The sequence below is a fragment of the Eleutherodactylus coqui genome, chromosome 6 (genome assembly GCF_035609145.1).
Source record: "Eleutherodactylus coqui strain aEleCoq1 chromosome 6, aEleCoq1.hap1, whole genome shotgun sequence".
NCBI classification, from domain to species: Eukaryota; Metazoa; Chordata; class Amphibia; order Anura; family Eleutherodactylidae; genus Eleutherodactylus; species Eleutherodactylus coqui.
The window spans coordinates 88,223,907-88,250,714 of record NC_089842.1 but is presented as its reverse complement, the minus strand read 5'-3'; the positions used below and the strand labels follow the sequence as shown (position 1 = coordinate 88,250,714).

Below are 26,808 nucleotides of genomic sequence, written 5' to 3'. Positions count from 1 at the left end.
AGCAACTTGTGGATTATAGCAGCTTTTACTAGGACTTTTTCCAGACACCATTTCATGTTTGCAGAGGCCTTGAGTTGCCAACAAACAGTCCTTAAGGAACACTATTTCGAAAACTACATCCCTCATGGGAGTATATAGTGGGTATTTTGATGACATAGGTGTCTTGGAGTTGGACTTTTTAAGTAAATTACAATTTTTCCAAAAACAGGTTTTGCTCAAATGGTCTCAATTTCATAATAGGGAATGAAAAAGCAATGCCATCCCCCCACCCCCTTTTTTAGGTTTTTCTACTTTTGAACAATAAAATGATTTCTCATTGCCATATTCAGAGACCAATGACCATTTTCCCATCTAGGGAACCGTGTAACATATGCTGTATGAATGACATTAATCTTACTCTGTGGATTGATACAATTACAGCAATACCAAATTTATATAATTTTCGTAGTTTGTGCAAAATCAAATAATTTTCTTGCAGAATGAGCCTTTTTTATCTTCATTGGTACCATTTGGAGTAAACCTTACTTTTCTATCACTTTTTATTGGGCGTTTTGGAAGCTGTAATATTAAAAAATACTTGCATCGCTTGTTTTTTTCATAGGCTATTCACTGCATGATGTAAAGGACAGGTCAACATTATTCTACAGGTCAGTATAATATTGTCAATACCAAAATGCATATGGTTTAAATATTTTATACATTAAAAACATTTTTCACAGGAGAAAAAAAATTATTGCCACATTCAGAGAGCCAGAACATTTATAATTATGCAGCGTACGGACTAGCTGTCTTGCAGGACAAGTTGACGTTTAGTACCACTTTGGGTGTTCATATAACTTTTTGATCTATTTATTCAGTTTTTTTAGGCAGGCGGGTTAATAAAAAATAAATAAATTTAAAAAAGGCAGTTCTAACATTGAAAGCCGAAAAAAAAAAGAAACACTGTTAAATAAGTTAACATTAGGGATTATTAAGAACACTGCAATACCAATTCTGTAGAGCTTTTATTTGCATTTTTCCTGTAATAAATGTTATTTTTAAATTTTTTTTATTTTTTTTTACCTGAAAAGTTTTATAAACGTTTAGTTACATTTTTATTTGTCTGAAATTGGAACATACGACAGTTTCATCGCTTAAAGACACTGCTGTGCTTATGCAATATTCCTAATAGTTTAGCCTTTTAGATCATGGCATACCGCAAGGCCATTAATTGGCCTCAAATTGCTATGGCAACCATCAGTGCCACGTAATCTCATCAGGGGGCAACGATGGCATGAAAGGATGGGGGTGGGAATCACCCACCCTCTGTAAACCCTGTAGGTGTCAGTGTGCACTAACTGTGGCATCTAAAATGGATAAGTGACCAGAATTAGAGCTGCCTTTGACTCTGGTCACTGCAAAGAGACCCCAGCTGTCAGTCACAGTCACCTTCTGCTGCCTATATGCCTATAGGAGTCCGTGCAATGTAGAGGTTGTAAACGTATAGCATTTTGCGTGAATCACTTCCTTCCCGTGACATACATGCACGTTATATAGTGGGAAGCACGTTATATAGTGGGAAGATAAACAGAATCTATTATGGTAAAATCTATGGACAGAACGTTTTACATGGAGGCAATTATTAGTTTCCCTAATAATTGGCCAATAAAAGTCCTGATGGGTACAATAAATTTGGGCTTGATGCCCAACAGAGGTTTGCCTTCCCAAGGGAAAATCACTTGACAGGTGGTCCAGTTGCAGACTAGGCATAAGAGATCACTAGGAGAATGGCATATCTTTTTTCTTTCTTAATGCCGTTTGCTTTTGACCATTTGGGTGCCGTCCACACAGGGCATTTAAAGGCCACAGCTAATCTTCTATCAAGAATAACTTTACGACTCCATTGTGCACTAATAATAATGCACCTATCTTCTAAGCCTCAAGATTACATTTCTGCCAATCTGCTTCCATTAGTACAAAAGTTTGAGGATAAGGTCAGGTCTAGAATAGTCTCCCACTGTCGATAATTGGCAAGGGAAATCTTATTAAAATGGTTCTGAAGCCACAGCTCCTTTATATACTAGAAAACTCTCCGGTTTTGGATTCAATCACAATATTTTTTTAGACTCCATACGATATTTAGAAGTCTATTATGGATTTAGAAATCTGCTAAAATAAAATTGGAGACCCTTCAAAGGGATAAACACAGTCTGGAGGATTGGCAATTCCGAATATTTGGATACATTTTTGGCGTCTCAATTGCAACAGTTGAATGGTTGGGGAGAAAGAAATGGGGTGGGGTTGAATGGTGGACTTGTTTCTTACTTGACAGGTTGTAGCCTACCTACAACTGTATGTAAGACAGGGAGGAAAGGAAGAAAAAGGATATCAGACATTTTAATAATTAAACTATGGAATAAAGTTTAGCAAGTTTTGCCATTAGACAAATATCTCTATCTGAAAGTCAACGACTGTCGCAATTGTATTTAGTGCATAGAGTTTATCGTACTCCATTAAAGTTCTTTATCATGGCGATTAGATTAACCGTAGACTGTCTGAAATGTATGAATTTTGCGTGAATTATGAAATGGTGCATTAGAGATAATTTTAAAAAATACATCTGTCGATATTGGTCCTAATTTGTATAGCGGTTATTGTTGATTGGCTTGAGAGGCCTACGCTTTGGGGAATTCAGAGAGCATTGTATCAGGCGCAGAAGTGGATTACTGCCAGTTGGATGCAGCCTGACCCTGACAGTAGGAGATTGTTGCAAAAATAAAAGATTGTATATCTTTGGAAAGGAAGATATATCAAATAAATAAGCCGTTTGATTAAATTTGAGGAAATTTGGGGAAGATAGTCTGATATATATAACAGATAGTTCACACTGAAAGCTGGTAACGTTGAGGTATTGCAGAAAAGTTGATGGGTGTTGGTGTGGTATAAGAAGGTGGAGTACAGTTATGTTTTTTTGTAAGTATCTAAAATGTTTTGTTTTTTTGTTTGGGATGGGTGCAATTATGATTTGCCTAAATATAGTTATGACTAATTGTATTGTTTGGGTGGGATAATGTAATGGTCTATGTATATACTTTGCTTAAATTAAGGGGTAATTGCATTGAAAAATATAACATTTCAATAAAAATGATCTGCTAAAAGATAAATAAATAATGCACCTCATGGACAATACTATGAAACATTCATTTCTGACTGGAGTTGCTCTTTAACTAGCTCAAATGTATGTACATTTGATTGGCCCAGAATGAATGGAGGTGTAGTTGGCACCACTCTGTGTCGAAGGCCTGTGGGTGGTGCAGCAGTACAGCCTCAATACCAGACAATGGAGATGCTGTTTTTGTTTTTTTTTCTCTCATACAACCTTTTAAGATCATGCTAAATGATTGTATACACCTTACATCCAATGAGGAGCTACAAAAGGACCTTTTATTTCTGGTATCTGCAGCAAGTGAACAATATTCTAGCAGAAATCTATTTTGTGAGGATTAAGAGCAGGCAAACTATTCAATGAAATGGTGTAACAGTTCAAAGATATGAAACTGGAAGAGACCACTATCTGAAAGGTAAGGACTCTAAGCTGAAGAAGAAGTAGGGTTGGATATCAGCTGCCAACTAAGTGAACAGTGAGTGTACACTAGTAGCAACATTATAGCTAACACTCCTGCTAAAATATGAACAAATTAACATTCCAGCACGAGGGTTCTGAATTTGCATGCAGAGAGCAAGAGGACAGATACTGATGGTCATGTTGTACTTGGGAATACTAACTGCCTCTCACTTGTAGAGGCATACATTTACCTTTTTTATGGTATGCTTGTATTTTTGAAGGGTAGAGATCATGATCATTTCTTTTACAGAGAGATTTTCTCTCTTAAGCATCAACCTTTCCTCAGTAACCTGGAAGTTAAATTTTAGAGAAAGTCGACTGAAGAGAAGAGCAACACAATATCATGACATTTACATGATACATCGAGGAGGAGAACTTCATGTAAAAGGACAGCAACAACCTAAAAAGCTTACTCACACTGCACACTTGCAAACAGCACCAGTCAGAAGACTATCCAAGGGAAAAAAATGAAACCATATATACATGTCTGTTTTTTAAAAAAGTAACGTAGGGCACAAAAGTGTATATATGTTAAAGGGGTTGTCTGATTTATATAAAGGGTCTCTAAACAAGCCCCATATCATGAAAAATAAACAGCTGACACTGACCATTCTCCCACTGCAAGCTCTGGTCTTCGCCAGATTGTTTTTTACACGCTGCTGTCATTGGCTGCAGCAGCTTGTTTGTAGGCAGCCTGTAAAAGAGGACGTCAGCAAGGAGACTACAGCGGGTAGTGAGTAACAAGCAGAGCAGCAGTATCAGGCATTTGCAAATTTTTCATGATCGGGAACCCATTCAGAAGCAGTTGATTAAGTCTTCCAATTAAAAGGGTTGTCCAAGTTATAAAATCTGCTTTACAAAACGAACAAATTCAAACAGATTTATGAAAAAGTCTAAGCCAAGCTTTCAAATGCACAAAATAAGAGAAAAGCTGCGCTCCAATTGCATATATATACCGTATATACTCGATTATTAGCCGACCAGAGTATAAGCCGAGCCAATACGTTTTTCCACAAAAAACTGGAAAAACGTATTGACTCGAGTATAAGCCTAGCTATACTCCAGTATATACTAGGTAAATAAATGCAATACTCACCTCCCAGCCGGCATCTGTGTCCCTGGCGCGATGGTCTCCCCGGCGATTCGGGCAAGCTGCTTCAGAATTCTCCCCACTGTCATCTCTGTCATCTCCCCACGGTCATCAGTGATTTCATCCACTGAATGGCTGTGATTGGCTGGCGCTCGATCCAATCACAGCGCTTACTTACACAGTGAAGACGGCGAGAGAATTCAAAGCCAAGCAGGGAGATGACAGCGGGGAGAATTCTCAAGCAGCTTGCCACACCCCCAGGGAGACCATCGCGCCGGGGACACAAACACCAGCTGGGAGGTGAGTATTGCAGGGGGTTTTTTTTGTTTGTTTACCTCACTCAAGTATAAGCCAAGAGTTTTTTTTCAGCATAAAAAAAACATGCTGAAAAACTAGGCTTATACTCGAGTATATATGGTATTTATTTTTATTTTTTTTTAACCCTTCATAAATCCTCTCAAATAAATTTAAAGGACACCTGTTACCAGGATCATATCAGGGGGAAAAAACACCTAAAAAAAAAAACAAAAAACACACAAAACCTAAGGCCACGGTCACATAGGGCGGATTCCCGATGGAAATGTCACGGTTTGGCTGCAGCGGCTTCGAAGCGGCCCGGCCGCTCGCTCTTCCGCTGCGGCCAGCGCTCCCATAGAGGAGAGCGTGGCCGCAGCGGGAAAAAAAAAATAGACACGCTGCGGTCGACAAATCCACACGGCAGCAGCGGCTTCTGCCGGCTTAGCCGCAGCTGATTTGCCGTCCTGTGTGGACGAGATTTCTGAGAAATCTCGTCCACATGGCTGGCTAATCCGGAATTAGCGGCCGCATGCGAATTTGCCGCGGCGAAATTCCGCACGGAATTTCCGCGGCAAATCCGCCCTGTGTGAACCCAGCCTTAGAAGTCTGACTCAGAGCTCAATAGAGCTCCAAGTTAAAGAGGCAGAGCGCATAAGGCTGCTCTCCACCCGTAGCATCAAGAATAGCGGCTCATGCTTATGTATATGGAGAAAGCTGCAATTCTTGATGCTGTGGGCGGGGAGAGCCCAAGGCTGTCCACCTCTGACTCTGAACACCAAGTCTAACTTCCAAGTATGTTTTTTTCTGAAACGCAGCAATGTTTAAGAATAAAACATACTTGGACCAAATGGGTATAGCTGTTCCCTTTGAGCTCTGCAAGGCATCTGTACTTGAAGTCAGTGACAGGTACATTTTAAAAGGGTTGAAGTATAAAACGAGGTTTAGTTTACTTTGCACTAATACTTGAGCACATTTAACATTCTGTGATGGAAAAACCGACCATTCAGTATTCAGCACTAAACAAGTGCCTTGAAAGCATTTGTCACTGGTGCACACTGGTATAATACGGAGGCAAACAAATTGAAACGAGGTAAGGTTGCCCACAAGTCTTCAAGAGGTCATAAAATATTTATACACGTATGCATACAGTGTTGAATGTGAAGTTTTATTGCTCCTACACCAAAGGATGTCTTGCAAGTGCAGAACTAACAAAATATACATACTAATTAGGCATTTGTGCCTTGGATTATAAAAATATAACCCAAAAGAACTGTGCGGAACAATGCTTTCGCTGCTGAAGAGGTATTCAAAAATTCAATGAATCTCTTCAACATTGAAAAACACCCTAATATTTTTTCAGCATTGTCAGAAAGGACCACCATCTAGAATTAAACTGGTCCATCTGCAAGTGAAAATTAGTTATATTATGAAAAAAATTTTGAGAAAAATAATAGGGGGGAAAAAAAAAAAAAGACAACACTCAAGAGTTGAAAGGTCTTACTGTTTCATCCAGGTAGCACAGGTTTGAAGGTATTTTTTGTATTTACTAGTTTTATTAGTAAATATCTTCTTGCGCACCATTTTCCTGCAACTGTCAAAATGTGAGAAACGGAGCACAGAGAAATTACATGACACATTGAATTGATGCCTTGTTCTGGAAAACACACTGAATGGGTAGCTAACAGACGTGCATGGTGTTATGATGAATTTTAAGCCTACTTCAATGGTTGAAAAATTTCCACTCCCTCCCCCCCTTTTTCTTCATTTGGGCATTTCAGGTAACATGTTCATAGAAGCAAGTTATGGTTAACAAGGATGTGGATATGAAATAGTCTATAGACAAGCACTTGAGCTCATAAAATCTATGAAGGTAGAAAATTCCTAGTATTCAAGTCATGCAGGTGAACATGTTTGAAGCCTGAATATTCCAGCTTCCTGATGCCAACAGCTATACGTATAACAGCATCCTTAAAAGAAGTGGAGGGCACTCTCAGAAGTTAACTGTACGTACAAGACAGAAATATGCACATCTTGTGAAACAAGAGCCGACTCATTGCAAAATGCTTAGAGTTTTAGTAAGTATTCAATAATTTTGTAATAGTTGTTTCAACTGAACAAAGCTAAGCTTTTCTTTTCTATTAATAAAAGATGGAAAAAAGCCAATATGAAGTTATTTTTTCCACCGCAAGCCTGGTATTGTGCGTTTTTATTTCTTTAATTAGCTTCATAGATAACAGCACAATACAATAAACTAATGAGGCAGGATGTTATAAAGCAGTATGTCAAAGACAGGAGAACGGGACCAAATTTCACCTGGAAAAAGAGATTTCAACTCTGCTAAGTAATGCAGTCCATATAGTTGTAAGTTAGCAAATATTGGGCCAAGTGATGTAGTGGATTCATCATTTCTTAGGCAGCGCCACAACACTTAATTGCTTTAGAATCATGCAGCTCCAGTTAACAGATCCAGTCGTGTAATTCGAATGTTATGTAGAGGCAAACATTAGCTACCAGAGGAACTAGCATTTGCTGCAGTTAAGAGAAAGTGTTAGTGGGCAGACACGAAAGCATATCACTTAACTTTTTAGAGAAGCTGACAGTCCGAACCACTGAGAGAATCAAGAAAAATGTCAGTTATAGGCAAGCCTCTTGCACAGATGTGACTCCTTAGTAACTATATATAAAAATTTGTTCCCATTAAGGTCAAGGTTCTTCATAAAATATGGATGAAACATTTCAGAAGAGATGCTTGGAGAGCTAATGACAGATTGATTTATGGTAAGACTTACCGCATGTTACTTTGCTCTGTCTTATCTCAGCTGGTGGGATAACATCGCTCACTTTGTTCTTTTTGGGTTTTGTGCAGCGGCTCCTGTTTTTTTTTCCAGCGCTCCTCCTTTTCTTAGCACTAGATCCTACGACATACAGCAAATAACAGAATCTTTAAAGCTTACCTTTTCAGAATAGGCTGCCATGCGTGTACATGAAGATTTACATTATTTCTAGTAATTATATGACTTAGGTAATTTTTACCTCCATCTTTCCCCTCTGCTGGGTGTATATCGGATTCTCAGTTCTAGGAACTGGTGGGAGGAGCCTGCTGCTGTGCTGTAGTCTACACACTGTACACACAATAGCAGATTTTGCTTTGTAATTGTCTAATATTCAGAGAACTAAAATGATCGTGTAGTACAGTGTACAGCAAGAGTGAGTAGTAAAGATGTGATTTCTTCAGCTACAACAGTAGCTTGCAGGCAGCATTTGTTGGATTCCCCCCTTACTACACATTTCAATTAACGGGATTACTTATCCCCCTTCCCCAAACTTCATTTGTCCCGTCAATCATTTGAGAGCATCAAGCTACGAGGACTGAGACCCCGAATAGCCAGCCCTTTAGAGGGGTTTTTCAGCACAAAAGCATTTTAGATAAATAAATAGAGTAAACATCAGTTTTGCTAGTTCTCACAATGGCCACCATATAAGCACAATTGTTTGTTCAAATATGACAGTTGTTGCTTTTCAAATTACTTGAATGGGCAATAAATTTTCAGTTACAAATATATAAAACTTGGAAGGTCATTACAATTTGGAACACAAAAAATGCCAAGCAAATAAAATGATTTACCTTGTAGTAATAAAACTATTTTTTTTCATTTATATATGCAAAAGATGTTCCAGGATTTTTACTTTTTAGCTGCTTCAGACTTCTCACCATTGTCATCTCCCGGCTTGGTTTCGAATTTCTCTGACGTCAGCGCTGTTTAACTAAGTGCTGTGATTGGATTGAGCGCCAACCAATCACAGCCGACGCTCGATCATTCACAGCCATTCAGTGAATGACATCACTGAATGGCTGTGATTTGTTTATCACACCCCGGCTGTGATTGGCTGGCGCTCGATCCAATCACAGCACTTAGTTAAACAGCGCTGATGGCGGGTGAATTCAAAACAGAGCCAGGGAGATGACAACAGGGAGAAGTCTGAAGTAGCTTGCCGTACCACCGGGGAGAGCATTGCGTCGGCGACACAGACGCCGGCTGGGAGGTGAGTAATGTGTGTTTTTTTACCTAGGATATACAGTATAGCTAGACTTATACTCCAGTTAATAAGTTTTACCATTTTTTTGTGGTAAAACGTATTGATTCGGCTTATACTCGGGTCGGCTAATACTCGAGTATATACGGTAGTTGTTACAAATTCACACAGCTCCTAACATTACATTTAAGTATTACCAGTTTCCCAGCTGTCTTCACTGGTCTGTGATGTTGAATTCAGACAATCATCCATCTTATTGCCAGCGTCTACAACTGAAGGACCATATGTGTATCTTTCTGGGGACACTGCAAAGCACATGAAAGAAAGGTATGATTACAATTTGTAGTGAGATAGATTATATTAGCAAACTTTAAAAAAGCTTTGATGGCATACTAGTTTCTAAACAAAATAAACCTAAAAAAGTTGAAAGGGGAGCTGATCTGTTTTGCAAGGCAGGGTCAGATAAGCAAAACTTATACATACCTTTGAGCAGAGTTACAATGACTGATACCATCAACAATCTTTGCCACACAAATGATCTTAAGGCCCAATGTCCACGGGCGGATTGGATTTGCGGAATCTGCGCAGGGCACCTCCATGGAAGATCCGCACTTTAAGCGGCTCACAGGCAAGTATGGCTGTCTGCACTTCAATTTAAACATGCAGATTTGTTTTTCGGATACCGCATGCGGAAAACAAATCGCCACATGCTCCATTTTAGTGCAGTTCCTGCATGGACGGCTTCTCTTGCCGTGGAATCCGTCCAATCCACGGCACGTCCACAGTTGACACTGCGGACAATCCACGGATTCTGTGGGAAAGCAGGAGTTTGGGGGGGAAAAAAATGTACAGCCCTTCCGCACACATCCGCAGCACAGAAAACAGAAGACCCGCTAAGCTAAGCAGGGTCGCGGGTAGGGTCGGTTTCCGCTGCAGGCTCCCACATGCGGAATCCGACACGCCAGTGGACATGAGGTCTTAGGCAGGACGTCTTACCAAAGTACTCTGCATTAAACTGAGCCAGAGAGCTGACTAACAGCTGTAGCAGCCACCTGGTTGGATGTTACAACTGTCAATCAGAGCTGTGGAGCAGCTCAATGAGAGATCACCTCAGTCAGAGGTCCCATCTACAGAGTACCACCTGTGGCAGCGGACAGCACAAAATTAAACTTTATTTTTAAATCACCGCTTCCAATAGTAACATGCTGTACAAAGATTTATCTGAACCCTGCTCCTTCACATCATTGTCAGTTTTGCATTACAAAAACTGCTGACAGACTCCCTTTAAACATTGAATATGAAGAATTACATTGACCTCTTTCTTTTATCAACGCAAATGGTCGACACTACATCTACATCCAAACATTCATGTCAACCACAAAAACACAAGGAAAAGCACAGGATTCTATTATCAGGGTATACACTCAGTTGTATTCTGGCCTTGTGAAATTTAAGATTATGGCCAGTCTCACACAGGAGTTTGTAAAATCAACACGGCTGACAGCATTTTTAACACACCCCATCACTGCAATAGGTGATGTTGTTCGTAAAAAAGCACTGCAACATACTAAAATAGAACAGTGTTAGTTTAGGGCGGCGTTTCACCCCACTGAAATCGAAGGAGGCTCACTACAGCGTTTTTGGTGGGCAATTCAAAAGCCCGCTAAAAAGAGGTAAAACTTGCCAGTGTGAGAGTGGCCTTAAAGTTACCAAAATTTCTAGCTTACTGAATGCCAGATTTAAGGCTCCATTATGCATATTTTTGTCAGCATTTTAGATTTTCTAACATTAAAACATACCTATGTGGAAAAACTCTTAAAAAGCCATACCTAGAGTACATGCTGCGTTTTGCTGAAAGGCCACATCGCTTTGTATGTAGTGCATTCTATATCGCACTATAGAATTTAAATCAAACACCTTATGCTGCCTGTCCACGGGCGATTGTTCATTGCGTTACCCGCGGCGATAATCCGTACGCAAGTAACGCAATGAGCGTTTTCCATAGCGTTGCTATGGAAAGCGCAGCCGCGGCATCCACGAGCGGAGAATCATAGCTATTTTCGCTCACGGGCTCTAAATCGTGGCATGCCGCAATGCGCCTATTTTTCAGATAGGCTCACCGCAGAGAATAGACAGCGGCCCCCTCTCCTTCCCCCAGTGGGAATATCGCTGGCGATATTCCGCAACAGCCATGGACAGGGCGCCTTACTGCAGGAAAAAAAAAACAACTAAATATTATGTGTGACATCAGCTTTCAGCTGCAATGTCGTATGCAGTTTTATGGCAAACATTTTTCAGGCCAAACATAGTCGTTAATAGAAAAGAGACGCAACACTCTTCTCCTTTATACTTTTCCTTCTTTTGGGATCCACAACATATGCTCCCAAAAGATCAGAAAAACTGCCACAAAACTACAGGCGAGATTCCAACCTAAACTGTATTAAGCCATTTCTTTATCTTCAAAATTATGCCAGACAAGGAAAAGAGCTGCTAGTATTTATTAATAGTAATATAGAATATAAATATATAATTGCTACATATGTCTTAGGCTGGCTGCACACGACAGCTCCTATACCCCTGAAGATGCCAGAGTTAGGCCCAATACACACGGGCATACTTGCATTGCGAAATGCAGGGAAGGGGGTGGGGTGGTGGGTCTGGTTTAACCCCTTAAGGACATGGCCTATTTTGGGCTTAAGAATGCTTTTTTGGTGGATTTCCATTTCTCAAAAGCCATAAATTTTTTTAATTTTTCTGTCGACAGGGCTGTAGTATAAGGGCCCGTTTTTTAGTGTGGCGAACTGTAGTTTTTATTGGTGCCGTTTTTGGATGCATAGACTATATTGTAAAACTTTTCTGAATTTTTTTTATGATAGAAGGGAGAGAAAAGACACCAGTTTTGCCATAGATTTTTTTTTAAACAGCGTTAATCATGCAGCATTAATGACACAACGCATTCTGACATCCTTTTGGCAACTCATCAGGGTCTCCGAGATTCTATCACGAGAGTCCGATGACGTGCTATCCTCAGGCCGTAACTGTACAACCTGTTGTGCTAAGTACATACCTGCCAGGACGTACAGCAACGCCCTGTGGCGTTAAGGGGTAAAAAAACAAAAAAAAACAAAAAAAAAAACCCTGTACGGAGTATGTCCAACGGCTCGCCGTGCGGACCAGCCGGAGTACAGAAGAAAACAAGAAACAGCAGGTACGCGCGGATGCCAGCCGTGGGCAGGTTCCGATTCTGCTGCAGGATTCCACATGCGGAATCCAACCTGCACATGAGCATTCGACCTCAGTCTATCTGGCAGCATTTATCACACATGCTGGCAGTTCATGCAGGGATCTAATCACTTGCTAAATCCTTAGTACATAGCAGTGTATTACTGCATGGTAGCACGTACCAGCAAATGTTAGATGTGACCCTGATATGTGTGTATAATCAGCAAGGCAGGATATGGTTTCACTTAAGACAGTTTTGTCTATTGAATTACATTCATTCACACCATTGACATCTTTTTTAGTGCATCGCTACTATAATATATTTTATTACATATTAATAAAAGTTAGTTTTTAAGGGAACCCAACTGTAGGTTTCAGCTTAGGCAAAGCCTGTGGTGGGATTAGTTACAATTTAACTATAGTGGTCAATCGAGTCCCCAAAATTTTTGTTCGAATCTCCCGTTTATCCCGTTTAATATTACAAAAGGAGATGGGTAGATCTGTATGGGAAATTAAAGCTGGATGAATATTCACCAAGCAAAGTGGACAGGAAGTTGTGCTGAAACCATTATACTATAGGTATTCTAGTTATTTCTAAGTCATAAAAGCTTTACATTGGGTATGGAGAAAACACCAAACTATTAAACATCACATTTATGATCTTAGAGGGGCATTACCTGTGCGAGGTCTTTTTAAAGACACATATGGAAGAAGGTCGTGTCGGGTTAAAATTCGCAGTAGCTGAAGAAGGTGCTTGAAGTTAGATTCATCACATTTTCCTCTTCGCTCCAGTTGAAGAAGTAGTTCAGTGCCATTTTTAGGCCTCTGCAAGTCAGGAGTATCCAAATTATCATTGTTGAATGCACTGGAGCTCCGGTTCCACCTCTGCCACGCAGCAATTAAAGCACTATCAGGAGCTACATCAGCTTCTTCGACAGTCCAGATATTCGGGTCGAGAGGATGAGTAAATGGGTAAGATTCATTCAGTAGGAATGACAAGGCATCAATATCACTGTCTGTTAACTGGGATCCAATGATATCAAACATACGGTGCAGAGAAAGCATGCCATAGTAGTCCAGGCATTCTTCCTCTTCCCAAGACGGAAAGAATATTGGCTTCCTGATTGCAGCCATTGCAATATACAGCTTCAGGAAGTCCACCTCAAAACAACGCAGCTGACAATTCAGTACAACAGAACACCGCTATCACTGCTTGGTGCACGTAGGACAAATTTCTGAAAGAAAAAGGAAACCAAATAAAAGTTATTTTAAAGAAACAAATTAAAACTTAGGAAAGGAAAAGAAAAGCGATCATAGAAAACAGATCATAGCTTTTCAATTGTATTGGTGCACCTACTGTTACCTAGGATATATAGAGGGAACTTGTCACATTAAGAACATAGTCCACACACGGAAGCAAAAATGACAACTTTATTCTGTGGGTCAGTATGATTACTACTTTTGCTGTAGCACTTTTAAAAACTTAACTCTCGAAAAAAATAAAATTATTTTTTACGGCCATCTTTTGATAGCCATAACTTTTTTTATTTTTCTGTAGATATAGCCGTGCGAGGGCTAATTTTTTGCGGAACCTCCTCTAGTTTCTATTGGCACCGTTTTGGAGTGCATATAATGTTTTGAACGTTAAAGGAAGGTGTTTTCTGATGATGTTCATGGTGCGGGATAATCTGTTACTTTGCTAGATCAGACTTTTATGGACGAGAAGATACCAAATATGTTTTTTTAAACTATTTTTAGTCTTCATACAGGACTTGAACTTGTGATGGTTCGTTTGCTCCTTAAGTATGATGCATTACCACAGTATTATACTATACTGTGATCTGATGGAACTTCAACCGTGGCATTTAAAGGGTTAACAGCCATGATCAGTGGGAGTATTGATCGCAGCTCTTGCAGGCGGGTGTCAGCTTTAAGAAACAGCCAGCACCTGTATTGTATGGAGCTGGAACAGTTTCGCATACTCCTCTATACAAACCCTGAGCCTCAATAACACTGTATATCATGGAGCGTTAAGGGGGTAACCTACCATATAATGTATTAGAAGACCTCAACATTTCTAAGTGGCGATGTGGGGGGGGGGGGGGAACCCCACAACTGCACTATTAGAGATATGAGGGTATTTTTACTGCATTCATGGTGCAGTAAAAAAATGACATGTCTTTATTTTGCTGATCAGTACGAATACAGCAATGCCCAATTTATATAGTGATGCTTAATAAGACATCTATCTATCTATTACACACACACCAACTTGCTTTCTATCACCATCTTTTGACTCCCCTAATTTTTTCTGTTGATAGGGCTGTGTGGGGGGCTCGTTTTTTGCCCCTTGTGGTTTGTATTGGTACCATTTTAGGGAACATGGTAATTTTTGATAGCTTTTTATTCAAATTTTTCTTTGAGGTAGAGTGACCAAAGAATGGAATTCTGGCATTGTCCTTTTTTGCCCTGATGGAGTTAACCATGCTGGACTGATAAGGTGATATTTTCATGAATTGGACCTTTATGGATGAAGCGATACCAAGTTTTAGATTATTTTGTTATGTGAATACCAACAGGAAAACGTTTGGTTTTTTTTTTAACAATGTATTTTTAGAATTAAAAATCTACTTAAAAGCAGTAAAAATTAAGTTACCATAGAAGGACTTGAATTTGCTATTGTTTGACTGGCTATACAGTATAATGCAATACTATGGTATTGCATTTTACAGTTTTAACAGGCAATTAATCATAGCAGCCCTGGGGCTACCCTGTAATTATTGTGGAGTCGTTGTTCAGGACATTTAAACACCATTGCCAGCAGCATTTAAAGGGTTAACAGCCGCAATCAGCTTCATCTCTGATCAAGGCTGTTGCCGGAAGTAGTCAGCTATCAAAGCTAGCTAATAACTGCCATGTATGGAGTGGGTTTGGCACCCAAGCCCACTTAATACCCAGCATGTGCTATTAGGACATATATAGTAGTGTTAGGGGGGTCTTTGATAGACCGTTCAGCTGATGCTGTCTGCTTCCGAATTAGCTTTAGATATGAGTACTCATAGACGACGCAGATGGACAACCACATATGACCTGCGATGCCAAGAAGCGAAGTGAAAGTTTATTTGCAAGTTACAGAATATATAGGAAAATCTCTCATGTAAGATTTAATCACAGCGCATGTCCAAGGTCGCTGGACATCTGGAGGAAGACAATTAATAATACGTCTTTGAAAGACACCCGGTTTCCCAGGACAATACATCAACATATTATGATCAGTTTATCAAAGTAAAAAGTATTCAAGGATATTTTCCCAGAAGGGAAGAAAAAGAGGGGATAGATAAGAACTCGTGTGAGAACAAGAACAGAAAGAAATACAGAAAGATAATATTTCACACAGAGAAATTAAAACTTATTTTTCTCTTATTTAGGCCGCCTGCAGACGAGCGGGTCGGATCCGGCGGTGAGAATCCTCGCCGCGGGACCCAACCCGAGCGCCTGCAGAGACGAGCGCGTACTCACCCGCGCCCGGCGGCCCCGGCTCTTTCATGTGCCGGCTGCCGGGCAGCCGTCGCATGCGCAGACCGGAGCCGGCGGGGCGGGTGAGTGACGTTTCTGTGCGAGGCTCTGCGAGCCCCGCACAAAAATAGGACACGCCGTGGTTTGTTTGCCGCGCGAGATTTGTAATGCACTCCTATGTAGGCTTTCAGTGGTGGAAAGTGGCTAAATTCTGCAAATTAGCCCCGCCCCCGTCCCACCTCTCCCCATTGCAAATAGTGCAGAGGGGCGGAGAGGAGGCAGAGAGGGGGGCGGGAGCTCAGTTCCTGCTCCTGGCTCTTCCATCTTCCATCTCCCCCCCCCCCCCCTTGCACACGAGAACAACGTATATCGGCTCGGCGTGAAAACCCAGCCGATATACGTTCGTGTGACTTCACCCTTAAAGGGGTGGTCTCGCGAAACCAAGTGGGGTTATACACTTCCGTATGGCCATATTAATGCACTTTGTAATGTACATTGTGCATTAAATATGAGCCATACAGAAGTTATTCCACTTACCTGCTCCGTTGCTAGCGTCCTCGTCTCCATGGTTCCGTCTAAATTCGCTGGCAGCTTGCTTTTTTAGACGCGCTTGCGCAGTCCGGTCTTCTCCATTCAGCACGAGCCGCTTCAGTGTGCTCCCCGCTACAGCTCTTCTGCGCACGCGCAGACGAGCTGTCACTGCTCGGGAGCGCGCTGAAGCGGCCATTCTGCACCATCCTCTGTTAGAGGAAGGTGCAGAAACTGGAGCTGCCCAGCGGAGAAGACCAGCCCAGCCCAGCCCAGCCCAGCCCAGCAGCCCCGAGAAGCCTCCCAGGTAAGTGATGGGTCGGGGGGGGGGGCTGCCGCTGCGCCGGGCTGCGCCGTGCTGCGCCGGGGGGGGGGGGGGGCTGCCGCTGCGCCGGGGGGGCTGCCGCTGCGCCGGGGGAGCTAGCGCTAGGCCGGGGGGGCTGTCGCTAGGCAGGGGGAGCTGTCGCTAGGCCGGGGGGGCTGTCGCTGCGATGGGGGAGCTAGCGCTAGGCCGGGGGGGCTGTCGCTGCGATGGGGGGGGCTGTCGCTGCGCCGGGGGAGCTAGCGCTAGGCCGGGGGGGCTGTCGCTAGGCAGGGGGAGCTGTCGCTAGGCCGGGGGGGCTGTCGCTGCGATGGGGGGGGGCTGTCGCTAGGCCGGGGGGGCTGTCGCTGCGCCGGGGGAGCTAGCGCTAGGCCGGGGGGGCTGTCGCTAGGCCGGGGGAGCTGTCGCTAGGCCGGGGGGGCTGTCGCTAGGCCGGGGGGGCTGTCGCTAGGCCGGGGGGGCTGTCGCTAGGCCGGGGGGGCTGTCGCTAGGCAGGGGGAGCTAGCGCTAGGCCGGGGGGGCTGTCGCTAGGCAGGGGGAGCTAGCGCTAGGCCGGGGGGGCTGTCGCTGCGCCGGGGGGGCTGTCGCTAGGCCGGGGGGGCTAGCGCTAGGCCGGGGGGGCTGTCGCTGCGCCGGGGGAGCTAGCGCTAGGCCGGGGGGGCTGTCGCTGCGATGGGGGGGGCTGTCGCTGCGCCGGGGGAGCTAGCGCTGGGGAGCCGGGGGCTAGCGCCGGTTACCTGCTGTCTGGTCGGCGGCTGCGGGGCGTCTGGTCGGCGGCTGCGATGCGTCCGGTTGCCATGGAGACACAGCTGGCGGCGTCTCGGGAGCGCGCACGTCGGGCTGCAGCGAGCGACTGGGAAAGAGCCGGCGGCCATCTTGAGGAAACTTTTATAACTTGCTGAAACGCTGGAACGGTAAGTACGAACCAGCTAGAAATGTCATTTACAGGGGGGCTTAGTAATGTGTGTTTAATGGGGGGGACTGGGCAAAAAAAAAAATTAACTGCTTCCTCGAGACATCTCCTTTAATGCTACATATTCCAGCCATTGGCCCCGGCAGGAAGACTAGGTTTAGGCCGCATGCAGTTTATGCAGTGTGGGACAGTACCCGTAGGAGGAGGGAAGGCAAGCAATAAAATCTAAACAATCACACAAATATGAAACAGATGATTATTGTAACCTATAAATGCAAATCTTACAAGTCTGATTAACTTGCTATATTGGCAGTCGGCGCTCGTTACAAGCCATTTATCTGCCTGCGTGAAAGGAGCCTTACAGAAGACCTGCTAGCAGCTGTCAGTGCACCATAGGAGGGGGTTCTGCTCTCTCATCAAGGCACTTTACTTCTAAAGCAACAGAAAGCTGTAGAGATTTATTAGCACAGCACTGTGAATAGAATGCCTAATGATCAATAAACCAGGAGTAATCCCATCCATAAGCCACTCATTAATCACTACTGACTTCATTACACCACAAGCGAATCATATATATTCACCATCCTGACAAAAGTGTCTTAATAAGAAGGTAGAAAATATAGCTCATTTCTGTCAATCTATAAATATACAACAGGTGTTAATTCAACACTGCTCTGATCAATGATGTCTATACACCTCTTAATATTTATCCAATACCCTAGTGTGTCTTACACGTACAGATAACGCAGCACTGTTTCACCCACAGGTCCTCTTGTAAAAAGATGATTCTAGCCTATTTGCAGTCTCAGAACTTGTTCCACAACCAGCAATCCCCATTGCATGCGTAATCATCAATCAGGCCTGCCCAGAAACACTTAGTACGCTCTCACATGTGCGTTCACAAAACGCTGCATCTGAAACCGCAGCGTTTTACTGAGATTTCGCATTACATCCTTAAACTCATGTTACAGCATTTTTTTAAACGCACCCCACTATTGTAATGTGGTGCGTTAACAAGCGCTAAAACGCACGGAAACAGAGCAGACACTAATCGTAGTACAAAGTGGGCTGTGCGAGATCAGCCTCAAGAGAAGACTGGAGACGGCTTAGGGAATCTGCACTAGCAGCGGTACTGCCATGTTTTTGCTGAAATTAAGGCTGGGCTCATACGACTGTGTTTACCGCGTACTATTCGGGTTCTGTATGGCCGTGTGATGTGTTGTAACTCGCAGGCAATTAGTTACACCGCCCTATGCAGTTGCGCTCACAATAGTGTTTCGGAATTGCATAATATGGGAATGCAAAACCAAAATACAGCATGTTCTATTTTGTGGTGTATATTCACGAGATAGAGTCCACGGTTCTCTATTGTTTTGTATATACACGTGCCCATACGCAATTACATTACATATGGGCAGCAGGTATACACATCATCACACAGGACATAAACAAATAAAAGAAAAGTGTACTGCGCATGACGGCGTGCGTGTATGTGGTCAGGCACAGTACAATTTTGCTGCCATGCATGACAGTACACAGGGTCACCGACAGCTCCACAACTGTGAAACATTGCGGGAGCCCTATGGCGTTTTACGCTTACGGTTGTGTGAGCCCGGTCTACAACTTACTGGAGTACAGATACTGCATTATACTAATAGGAGGTCCTAAGACACCATTTGATCTACATTGCTTAGATTTTCAAAAAGGACCTGCTGATAAAGAAAATAGGTGAGGGAGGGGGAAGCATATATGGATGGCATTAACATTACATGGTCCTGGTAAGTAGTCACTGTCTATAGCCAAAATTATAGGCAATTTTTATCATGTTTGAGCCCAATAAACTACGTTATAGGACTCAAACATGAAAGAAAGGAGAGTCTGGAGAATTGTGCTTCATACGCACCAGGATCCCCATTCCAGCACTGTGTCCCAGGATTCCCATTTCAGCGCTGTGTTCCCGTGATTTTGTCACACGCAGAAAGCATGACTCTTCAGCTGGCTGTGTTTGCGCTCTGCCATAGAGATGAATAGCAAAGGGCACACAAATCCGGCTGCATAGAGAGAGTCAAGTTGTGCGCGTGCGTGCGTGGCAACAAGCGAGAATGAAACGCAGTTCCCCCAGACTCCCTGTTCTCTCACCTTTCAGCCCAGTAACGTAGTTTATGAGGCTCAAACATGATGACAGGTTTCCTTTAAAGGGGTTGTCCCGAGAAGAATATTGTCTATTGTTAAAGGTGTTGTCCAGTTACAAGACAACATCCCGTGCTCTGCTGCAGCGATCCACTACTGTTGCCCCGCCGTCCTTCCAGTGATTGTTGTGGAAGATGCCAACAGCGGAAAATAACTCAAACGAGCCATTTTAAGCAATAGCTGTCCCGTGTAAAAGTGGGATCTGGTAGGGTACTGGGCGAGAAAACGCTCACTAGTCGCTACAGTTCACTGAAACAAAACGACTAGTGAGCGACTTCTTGCTCAGTATAAACAAGAAGTCATTAATCTTTGAACAACTGCCTGTTCAGTGAATGGAGACGGATGGCCAGAACAGATCTCTGCCACGCTCCGCTTCCATTCACCGAATGACTAGTTCTCCTGTGTGAAAACACTGGAATGATAGTCATTGCGAAGACTGTCAGACACTTCTACATCCAACAGTCTTCCCATGTAAAAAGTACCCTTACCTTAGTCTTGCTTCTCTCTGCTGTGAAGGGATCCCTGGTGTGGTGAGCAACTTCTGAAGTTGCTACGTCTTCTCTGATGTCGGAAGAGATGCTGAGCAAATGATGTGAGAAGACAGCATTACTGCAATTGTTCAACATCTCTTCAGAGGAGCAGAGAAGACGCTTGAGAGGCAGCTGGCTAACTACATAAGGGATCTCTCCCCATATCCAGGCGACCAAAGAGGGAAGCAGACTGAGTATTACCGATCATCTTTGAACATTTTCTGAAGTGGACACGATAGAAACAGCAGGTGGAGCTACTTATTTCTGGAATATCTGAGGATGTAAGGGATTTTTTAAGAAGTATAAATACAAAAAAATATTTAGCACTTGCTAGGCTTAATAGTATTTGTGGAATACAGTCTTAGGCCACTCTCACACACGCGCCTTTTACCGCGGCGTTTGAGACCACTATAATTGCGGTACATCATTTCAATGGGGCCTTGCAGACCTATGCTTGAATGCGGAATTTTCTAACGGAATTTTCAAGCACTGTCTGCTCTATTTTGGCATGCTTTTGTGCTTTTTAACGCATCTCATTACCCATGGGGTGCGTTAAATGCAGTCGAACGCAGTAACTTGTGTTCAAAAACGCTAATCAAATTGCTGTAAAACCGTGATTTTACTGACGCATTGTGTTACAGTGGCCTTAGGGTATGTCCACATGAACATATTTTTCACAGTAGAAAATCCACAAAAAAAAAACAACATCCGTGGCAAATTCTGCATGCATTACATGCAGCATCCAGTGTGGATATGCCGTCTGTGTATGTAGATACACAGATATTTACCTAGTGTGGATATGCCGGGGACTTTGTCCCCTCATTTGAAGGGGTGAAATTTGTAGTGAAAATCTGCAGCACAAATTGACAAGTTGTAAATGTAAAAACTGCAGGTAAACTTATGCTGCACGTATTGTCTGCACCGTGTGGATGAGATTTCTTGAAATCTTATCCAATTAGCTTGTACTGTAATATGCTGCGTATTTTCCACATGCAAATCTGAAGAAGAAAATATTCCGAATGTGAACATGGCCTAAAGATACAAGGGAAACAGTATGACAGGACAGTCATTCACATGACTGGTCGTCTTATAATACAAGGATTGCACATGGTCCACTAGAACGGAAGTTGCTCTTACTGAGAGGGTCTCTAATAAGGGTCACAGAAGGGGGTCCCAAGTGGGAAACCCTGCTTTATGTTCATATGCCCTATTTTTGTTTATTGCGGAGTAAGGCCCCCCTTGTCCTTGTCCACTCTGCCGCTGGGAAGAAGGGGGGGAGCACTGACAGGTCTCCACATTGAGCCTATCTAATAGATAGGCTTACCACGAAGAATTGCGGGAAATTGCAGCATGCCGCAATTTAAATCTCACGAGCAGAGAATCGCCATGACGTCGGCTGAGCTTTACAAAGTTGGCCTATGGAAAGCATGTCATGCGAGGTCCGTGGGCGATTTATCGCCGCGAATCTCGCACTGATAACTCGCTTGTGGACAGGGGGCCTAAAGGGGTTGTCCGACCTCTGGACAACCCCTTCCCCGTGCAATAGCAAACGATTATTTACTCGCCTTTCTGCTCCCACTGAGTTCCGCGTCGGTGCTCGCCTTCCCCCATACTGTACATACAGGGCTAGCTGTCAATCACTGATGGCTCCGCCCATTGGACAGTTCAACTCAGAACGTGCAGAGATATAAATGAATATAATACAAGTTCTACTGAATCTTTCCCCATAAAACGATATATCAGTTCGTTCAGGTCCTTTTGATCTATAAGACTAAGTTCACACGGGTGAGCGCGATATGGGGCTGTGAGTCCTGCATCTATATCGCACTCACAATGGGGCTGCGATGCCAGAACACGCAGCAGGTTTGAACATGCTGACATCTGCTTCTCGCATGCAGAAAAACTGCGCTCATGTGTATGACCACATTCAAAAGCATGGGGTTCATATTTGTGCGTCACACAAATCGCACACAATTTCTCGACTGTGTGAAGCCAGCCCAAGATGATGCCTGCAGATTGGACAGCACGTTCAAGCTGACAAGATTCCCTTCTTTGGGCCGCCTGTAGTAAAACAATAAACTGAGGAGTACTCACCTCTCCAGCGTTGGGATCCAGTGCTGTAGCCCCGCTCTGGTCCCGACATTTGTTGTGACAGCTGACTTCACAGGAGTGCAAGTGAGCGCTGCAGCGTTACTGCTTGTTCCCCTGGTGTTGGTGCTCACATCGTGGGTGCCATGATGCCAACAGTTCAGCAACATGACGTTGCCACCACTGATTGGCTGCCGCAGTCACTTGCACTACTCTGATATCAGCTGTCACAACAATTGCTGGAACCAGAGTGGGGCTAGAGCGCTGGTTCCCAGTGGTGGAGAGGTAAGTGCTCTTCAGCTTGTTGTTTTAGTAGAGGGGCTCTATCAAAGGGATGTTGTTCAGTAACGGACAACCCCTCTGACAAACGCCACATATGACCTCAGCAATGTTGCCTCTGTTTCAGCTGCACTGCCTGGCCCGAGGATCAGTTGATCGGTGGGGGATCACAAGTGGTAAACCCTGGCCAATCAACTATTGATGACCCATCCTGAGCAATAGGTAATCAACAGTAAATTCACAGAAAACCCCTTTAAGGTAGGTTTTTGCTTTTATGTATATTTAGTTGTGTCGGATTCACTGTGCAATATCCACACCAAGTGGTGCAAATTCATTGTACATTTCAAGGGGCAAAACCCGCAACATAAACTGGCATGCTGCAAATGTGAAGTCTGCCGCACTGGTCAATTTACTCTTTGGATATTCCCTGCAGAGTGAGGGAAGAGACGCCTTGAAACCCTATCCACATGGCTTGTACTATAAAATGTGGTGGATTTTCTGCAACGTGTGAATGAAGGCCTACCTCACACAGGCGTCTGAAGAAACACAGCGCTTTTCAATACTGCATTTTCAGCCCGGTTTCAGCAGCGCTGGCATGCGCTATGCCAGCGTTTTGGCTGCGGCTTCAGCATGGCTGAAAAAGCAGCCAAGGATGCTGAGAAAAAACCCAAAAACAATACTCACCTAGCCGACGCCATCTCCGGAGCTCCCGACACTTGTAAGGGCAACAGGGGATCTTTTGCTAGTGACGGGAACTGAAATCCCTTCCTCCAGCAAGAAACTGCTCTGATTGGCTTGAGCGTCAGCTAGCTCCACCAATCACAGCCAGAGCTGGATGCATAGCTGTGATTGGTGCATCCAGCACTGGCTGTGAGTGTCAGAGCCAGCTGCCACTCAGAGCAATCTCTTGCTAAAGGCAGTGGATTTCAATCCCCATCACTAGCAAAGATCCTCTCTCGGCTTGACAAGTGGCCAGGATCCTACATGGAGCTCTGGAGATTCCCAGACAGCGGCAGCCAGGTGAGTATTCTTTTTTTTTTTTTTGGTAGTGCAGCTAGCACTGCCAAAAACGTGGTACCAAGTTGTGCCATGAATTCAGCAGCGCCAAAACCGCTGTCCATTCTTTTCTATTGGGCCGCGCAGGGCTGAGAACGCCCAAAAATAGAACATGCATCACTGTCAGAAGTGCAGCGTTTTGATGCTTGTGTGAGCAGCCCCATTGAAATGAATGGGAGCGTTATACAGCGTTTAGTGCAGCGCTAACGCTGTACAATGTCTGTGTGAGGGAGGCCTTAAAGGGGTATTCAGTTAGACAAAGTTAGAATGTTAATCAAATGTTCTTAACGTTTACTATGTGGTTCTTTAGATTTGTGCCTGTAGCTCTAAAAACCATCACCTTCTGCTGGCACTTCAGAAGTGCTTATTCCCAGGTTACCTCTGTATACGGCCAGTAGGCATCCAGCGCTACAGGTCGGGCTTGCCCAGTAAGACCGACTAGGGACGGCTGTTTTCCCTACTCAGCTCTCTGGATAGTGGGCAGTGCTTAGCAGGGACATGCACAAAAAGGCAGTACAGAGCAGGGAACTGTGGGAAATGTAGTTTCAAGCTGCATGTTGGCCAGGAAGGGGTGGCCATCTTGGAAAATACCAATGTAGGGAAACATCAGAAACAGAGGACAGGATAATAAGTGATTTATACCCATAACCAGCTGTGCACGAACACCTTTCATATCTGGAGTTTGTGAACATTTGCTTTACAACCAGAGCACATCATTAAAGGGGTATTCCGGCCATTTAACACTTCAGTATAGATGAGGTATCCTTGGATATGTCATCAGTTGCTCAGAGCCCTCAAGTGATCAGCTGAACTCACTGCAGCCGGATGTTGACAGCTCCGTCCGCACTGTGGTCAGAGCTGGAAGTGCAATAGAAGAAATAGCGACGATTCAATGTGATCGACACCTTCTATTCACTTCCGACCCGGATGTCAAAGTGGATGTCCAGCCTGCAGGAGCGAGTACAGGTCCTCAATACTACAAGGGGTTAAATGCCCAGAATACATCTTTAGGTCTAAATGCCTACGGATGGTTTACTGCTGCGGAATTCGCAGCCAGACGCCCGTCGCGAATCCCGCAGCAATGACCGTCCATAGACATGCCACGTTAACAGATTCTCCCTGCCCATGAGCAGAAATCAACGGCAATTTTCCGCTGGCGGTGAGAATCACAGCGTGTTCTATCTGTGCGGAAAATCACACGGATGACTTCCACTGCCGTCAATGGCAGCCGCCGTCCTGTGATATTCTGGCACTGCGGAAGTACCGCGAGAATCCGCGGGGGGGGGGGGGGGGGCGCGCACTCCGACCCGGTTGTGGGCATGAGCCCTTAGGATACACTGCACCAGAATTCGCATATTTAAAAAAAAAACAAAAAAAAAAAACACACCACACGTGAAGCCCCACGTCACTGGTGCTGAAGGGGTGAAATCGGCTGCAGATCCACATCACAATCTGCGCCCGTGACGTGTATTTTGATGCGTTTTTAGTGAGATAAGCCATTTTCCATTACGTGTGAAAATAAAAATAAAAAAATTCTGAAAAAAGATTTTACATAAAAAACACCTTTGACAGGAGGAAGAAAAAAAATCCACAACTACCAGAAAAAAAACGCAACTTTTCAGTAACGCCCCAGTGAAGCTGCGCCTCGTACGGCCGCCTGGGCCGCCACTGCCAACTCCATGCTAAATCTACATCCCACTGAAATGCGGGGAGTCCCGTGACCCGGCGGGCGGCGCGCACAGGTGCCCCAGCAGGTAGCCGGCCGCCACCAACAGCAACCATCAACCACAACAGTGTAAATAAGGGATAATGACGGAGAATCTCCACTCCGCCGACACGGAAGGGAAGCCATCATCATTAACCCCTCGGTGCCCCGCTGGGAGATTCAACAACACCGATCATTACCCGCCGTCACATGATGAAGGGCGCTATTAGCCCTCACCCTTGAGCCGCTATTAGCGCCCCAGGGAAGCGAGGAGTCACCGGGGGACACAGCAGCCGCGGAGAGGAACAATATTTACCTCACAAACCCCCGGTGTCGTTATCGCCGCCTCACTAACCATGTTTCGCACCAACTGACACTAACTACAAACCGGTTGGCACGTTTATACACAAAGCTCTAGAAAAAAATTAAAAAATAACCGCTTACCGTAAACGGTCGTCGAGGAACGGCAGCACTCCGGTTACCTCAGTGTTTTTCAGGTTCTGGTATTTTCCACCAAGAATTGCGCAAGCGCACAGAGACACCGTGACGTCACCGCCCACTGGAGGACACGCCCCGCTCCGCCATCTTATGATACGAGCATGCGCAGAATGCGTTGAATTTCGGTGAGGCAATAATGCGCTGTCACACAGCAGAGCAGCGATCCCACGTGACTCCCAGGTTAAGAGGCTGCGTAACGCGTGCTTAGCGCGATTCACGAAGGGCAGATACGCCAGTTCATGGAAGGACGTCATTGAGGCAATGCGGAGAGGAGTCTGCAGGGCCTGAGCGGTTGCTATGGCGACGTACTACAACGGTCTGGTCAGAGGAAACCTGAGCTACCACTTCAGTGTGGTGATAGTTACGGCAAGAGGCAGACAGAAGTAATAGGGCTTTTGGATAAAGTAGCTACCGAAACTCCTATTGTGGTCCATAAACATTGAGAGACCTATAATGTGCTGCCCAACCTGTTCGGTCAACGGGAAACATGGAAATACTATGTAATTGCGATATAGGTCATATTCACACGTTCATATTATTGCAGATATGCAATATTTTTCATGGATCTGCAGAACGTGAAAAAAAAAAAGCATAATGGCGTATTTTTGTCAATATCATGGATGAGAATAGGCCGTGTAATGTCAACTGTCCCCGCCGCCCGGACACGTGTCAGACGTGCGCTGTCTGATTCAAGCTCGCACACAACATACAGAACAGTGAATAACGCCAACGTTATGTTCTACGGGTACAAACAAGTCCCAACCCCTGGCCGGTTACAGCGGAATCCATATTTCAGGGAATGGGAATATCACACGGCCCCTACCATGTAACATATCACTCCGAGTCCAGCACAGCTGGAGCTGCTGTTTGTGCCTGGTTAAAAGGGGGTCCTAAGTGAAGGTCTCCCTCGATGACCCTTGTGTCCTATAGGGGAT

The 26,808-nt window shown here is 44.2% G+C and overlaps 1 protein-coding gene across 2 annotated transcripts in view; it reads right to left on the bottom strand.

The window, feature by feature from the left end:
* DEDD2 (death effector domain containing 2) overlaps window positions 1–25,921 on the bottom strand; it is a 33,415-nt gene extending 7,494 nt beyond the window's left edge. The window contains exons 1-7 of one of the 2 annotated variants that reach the window (XR_010793154.1): window positions 25,820–25,921; window positions 12,926–13,483; window positions 9,224–9,331; window positions 7,781–7,906; window positions 7,573–7,600; window positions 6,493–6,582; window positions 3,796–3,894 (exon numbers count right to left, since the gene is read on the bottom strand). Coding sequence is in view for 1 of the 2 variants with exons in the window: in XM_066607144.1 (XP_066463241.1) it covers window positions 7,781–7,906; window positions 9,224–9,331; window positions 12,926–13,382 (691 nt within the window). In the remaining variant the exon portion in view is untranslated. The remainder of the gene's footprint in view (window positions 1–3,795; window positions 3,895–6,492; window positions 6,583–7,572; window positions 7,601–7,780; window positions 7,907–9,223; window positions 9,332–12,925; window positions 13,484–25,819) is intronic. The other variant, XM_066607144.1, reaches the window with a different exon arrangement.
* Window positions 25,922–26,808: the final 887 nt, after the last annotated feature.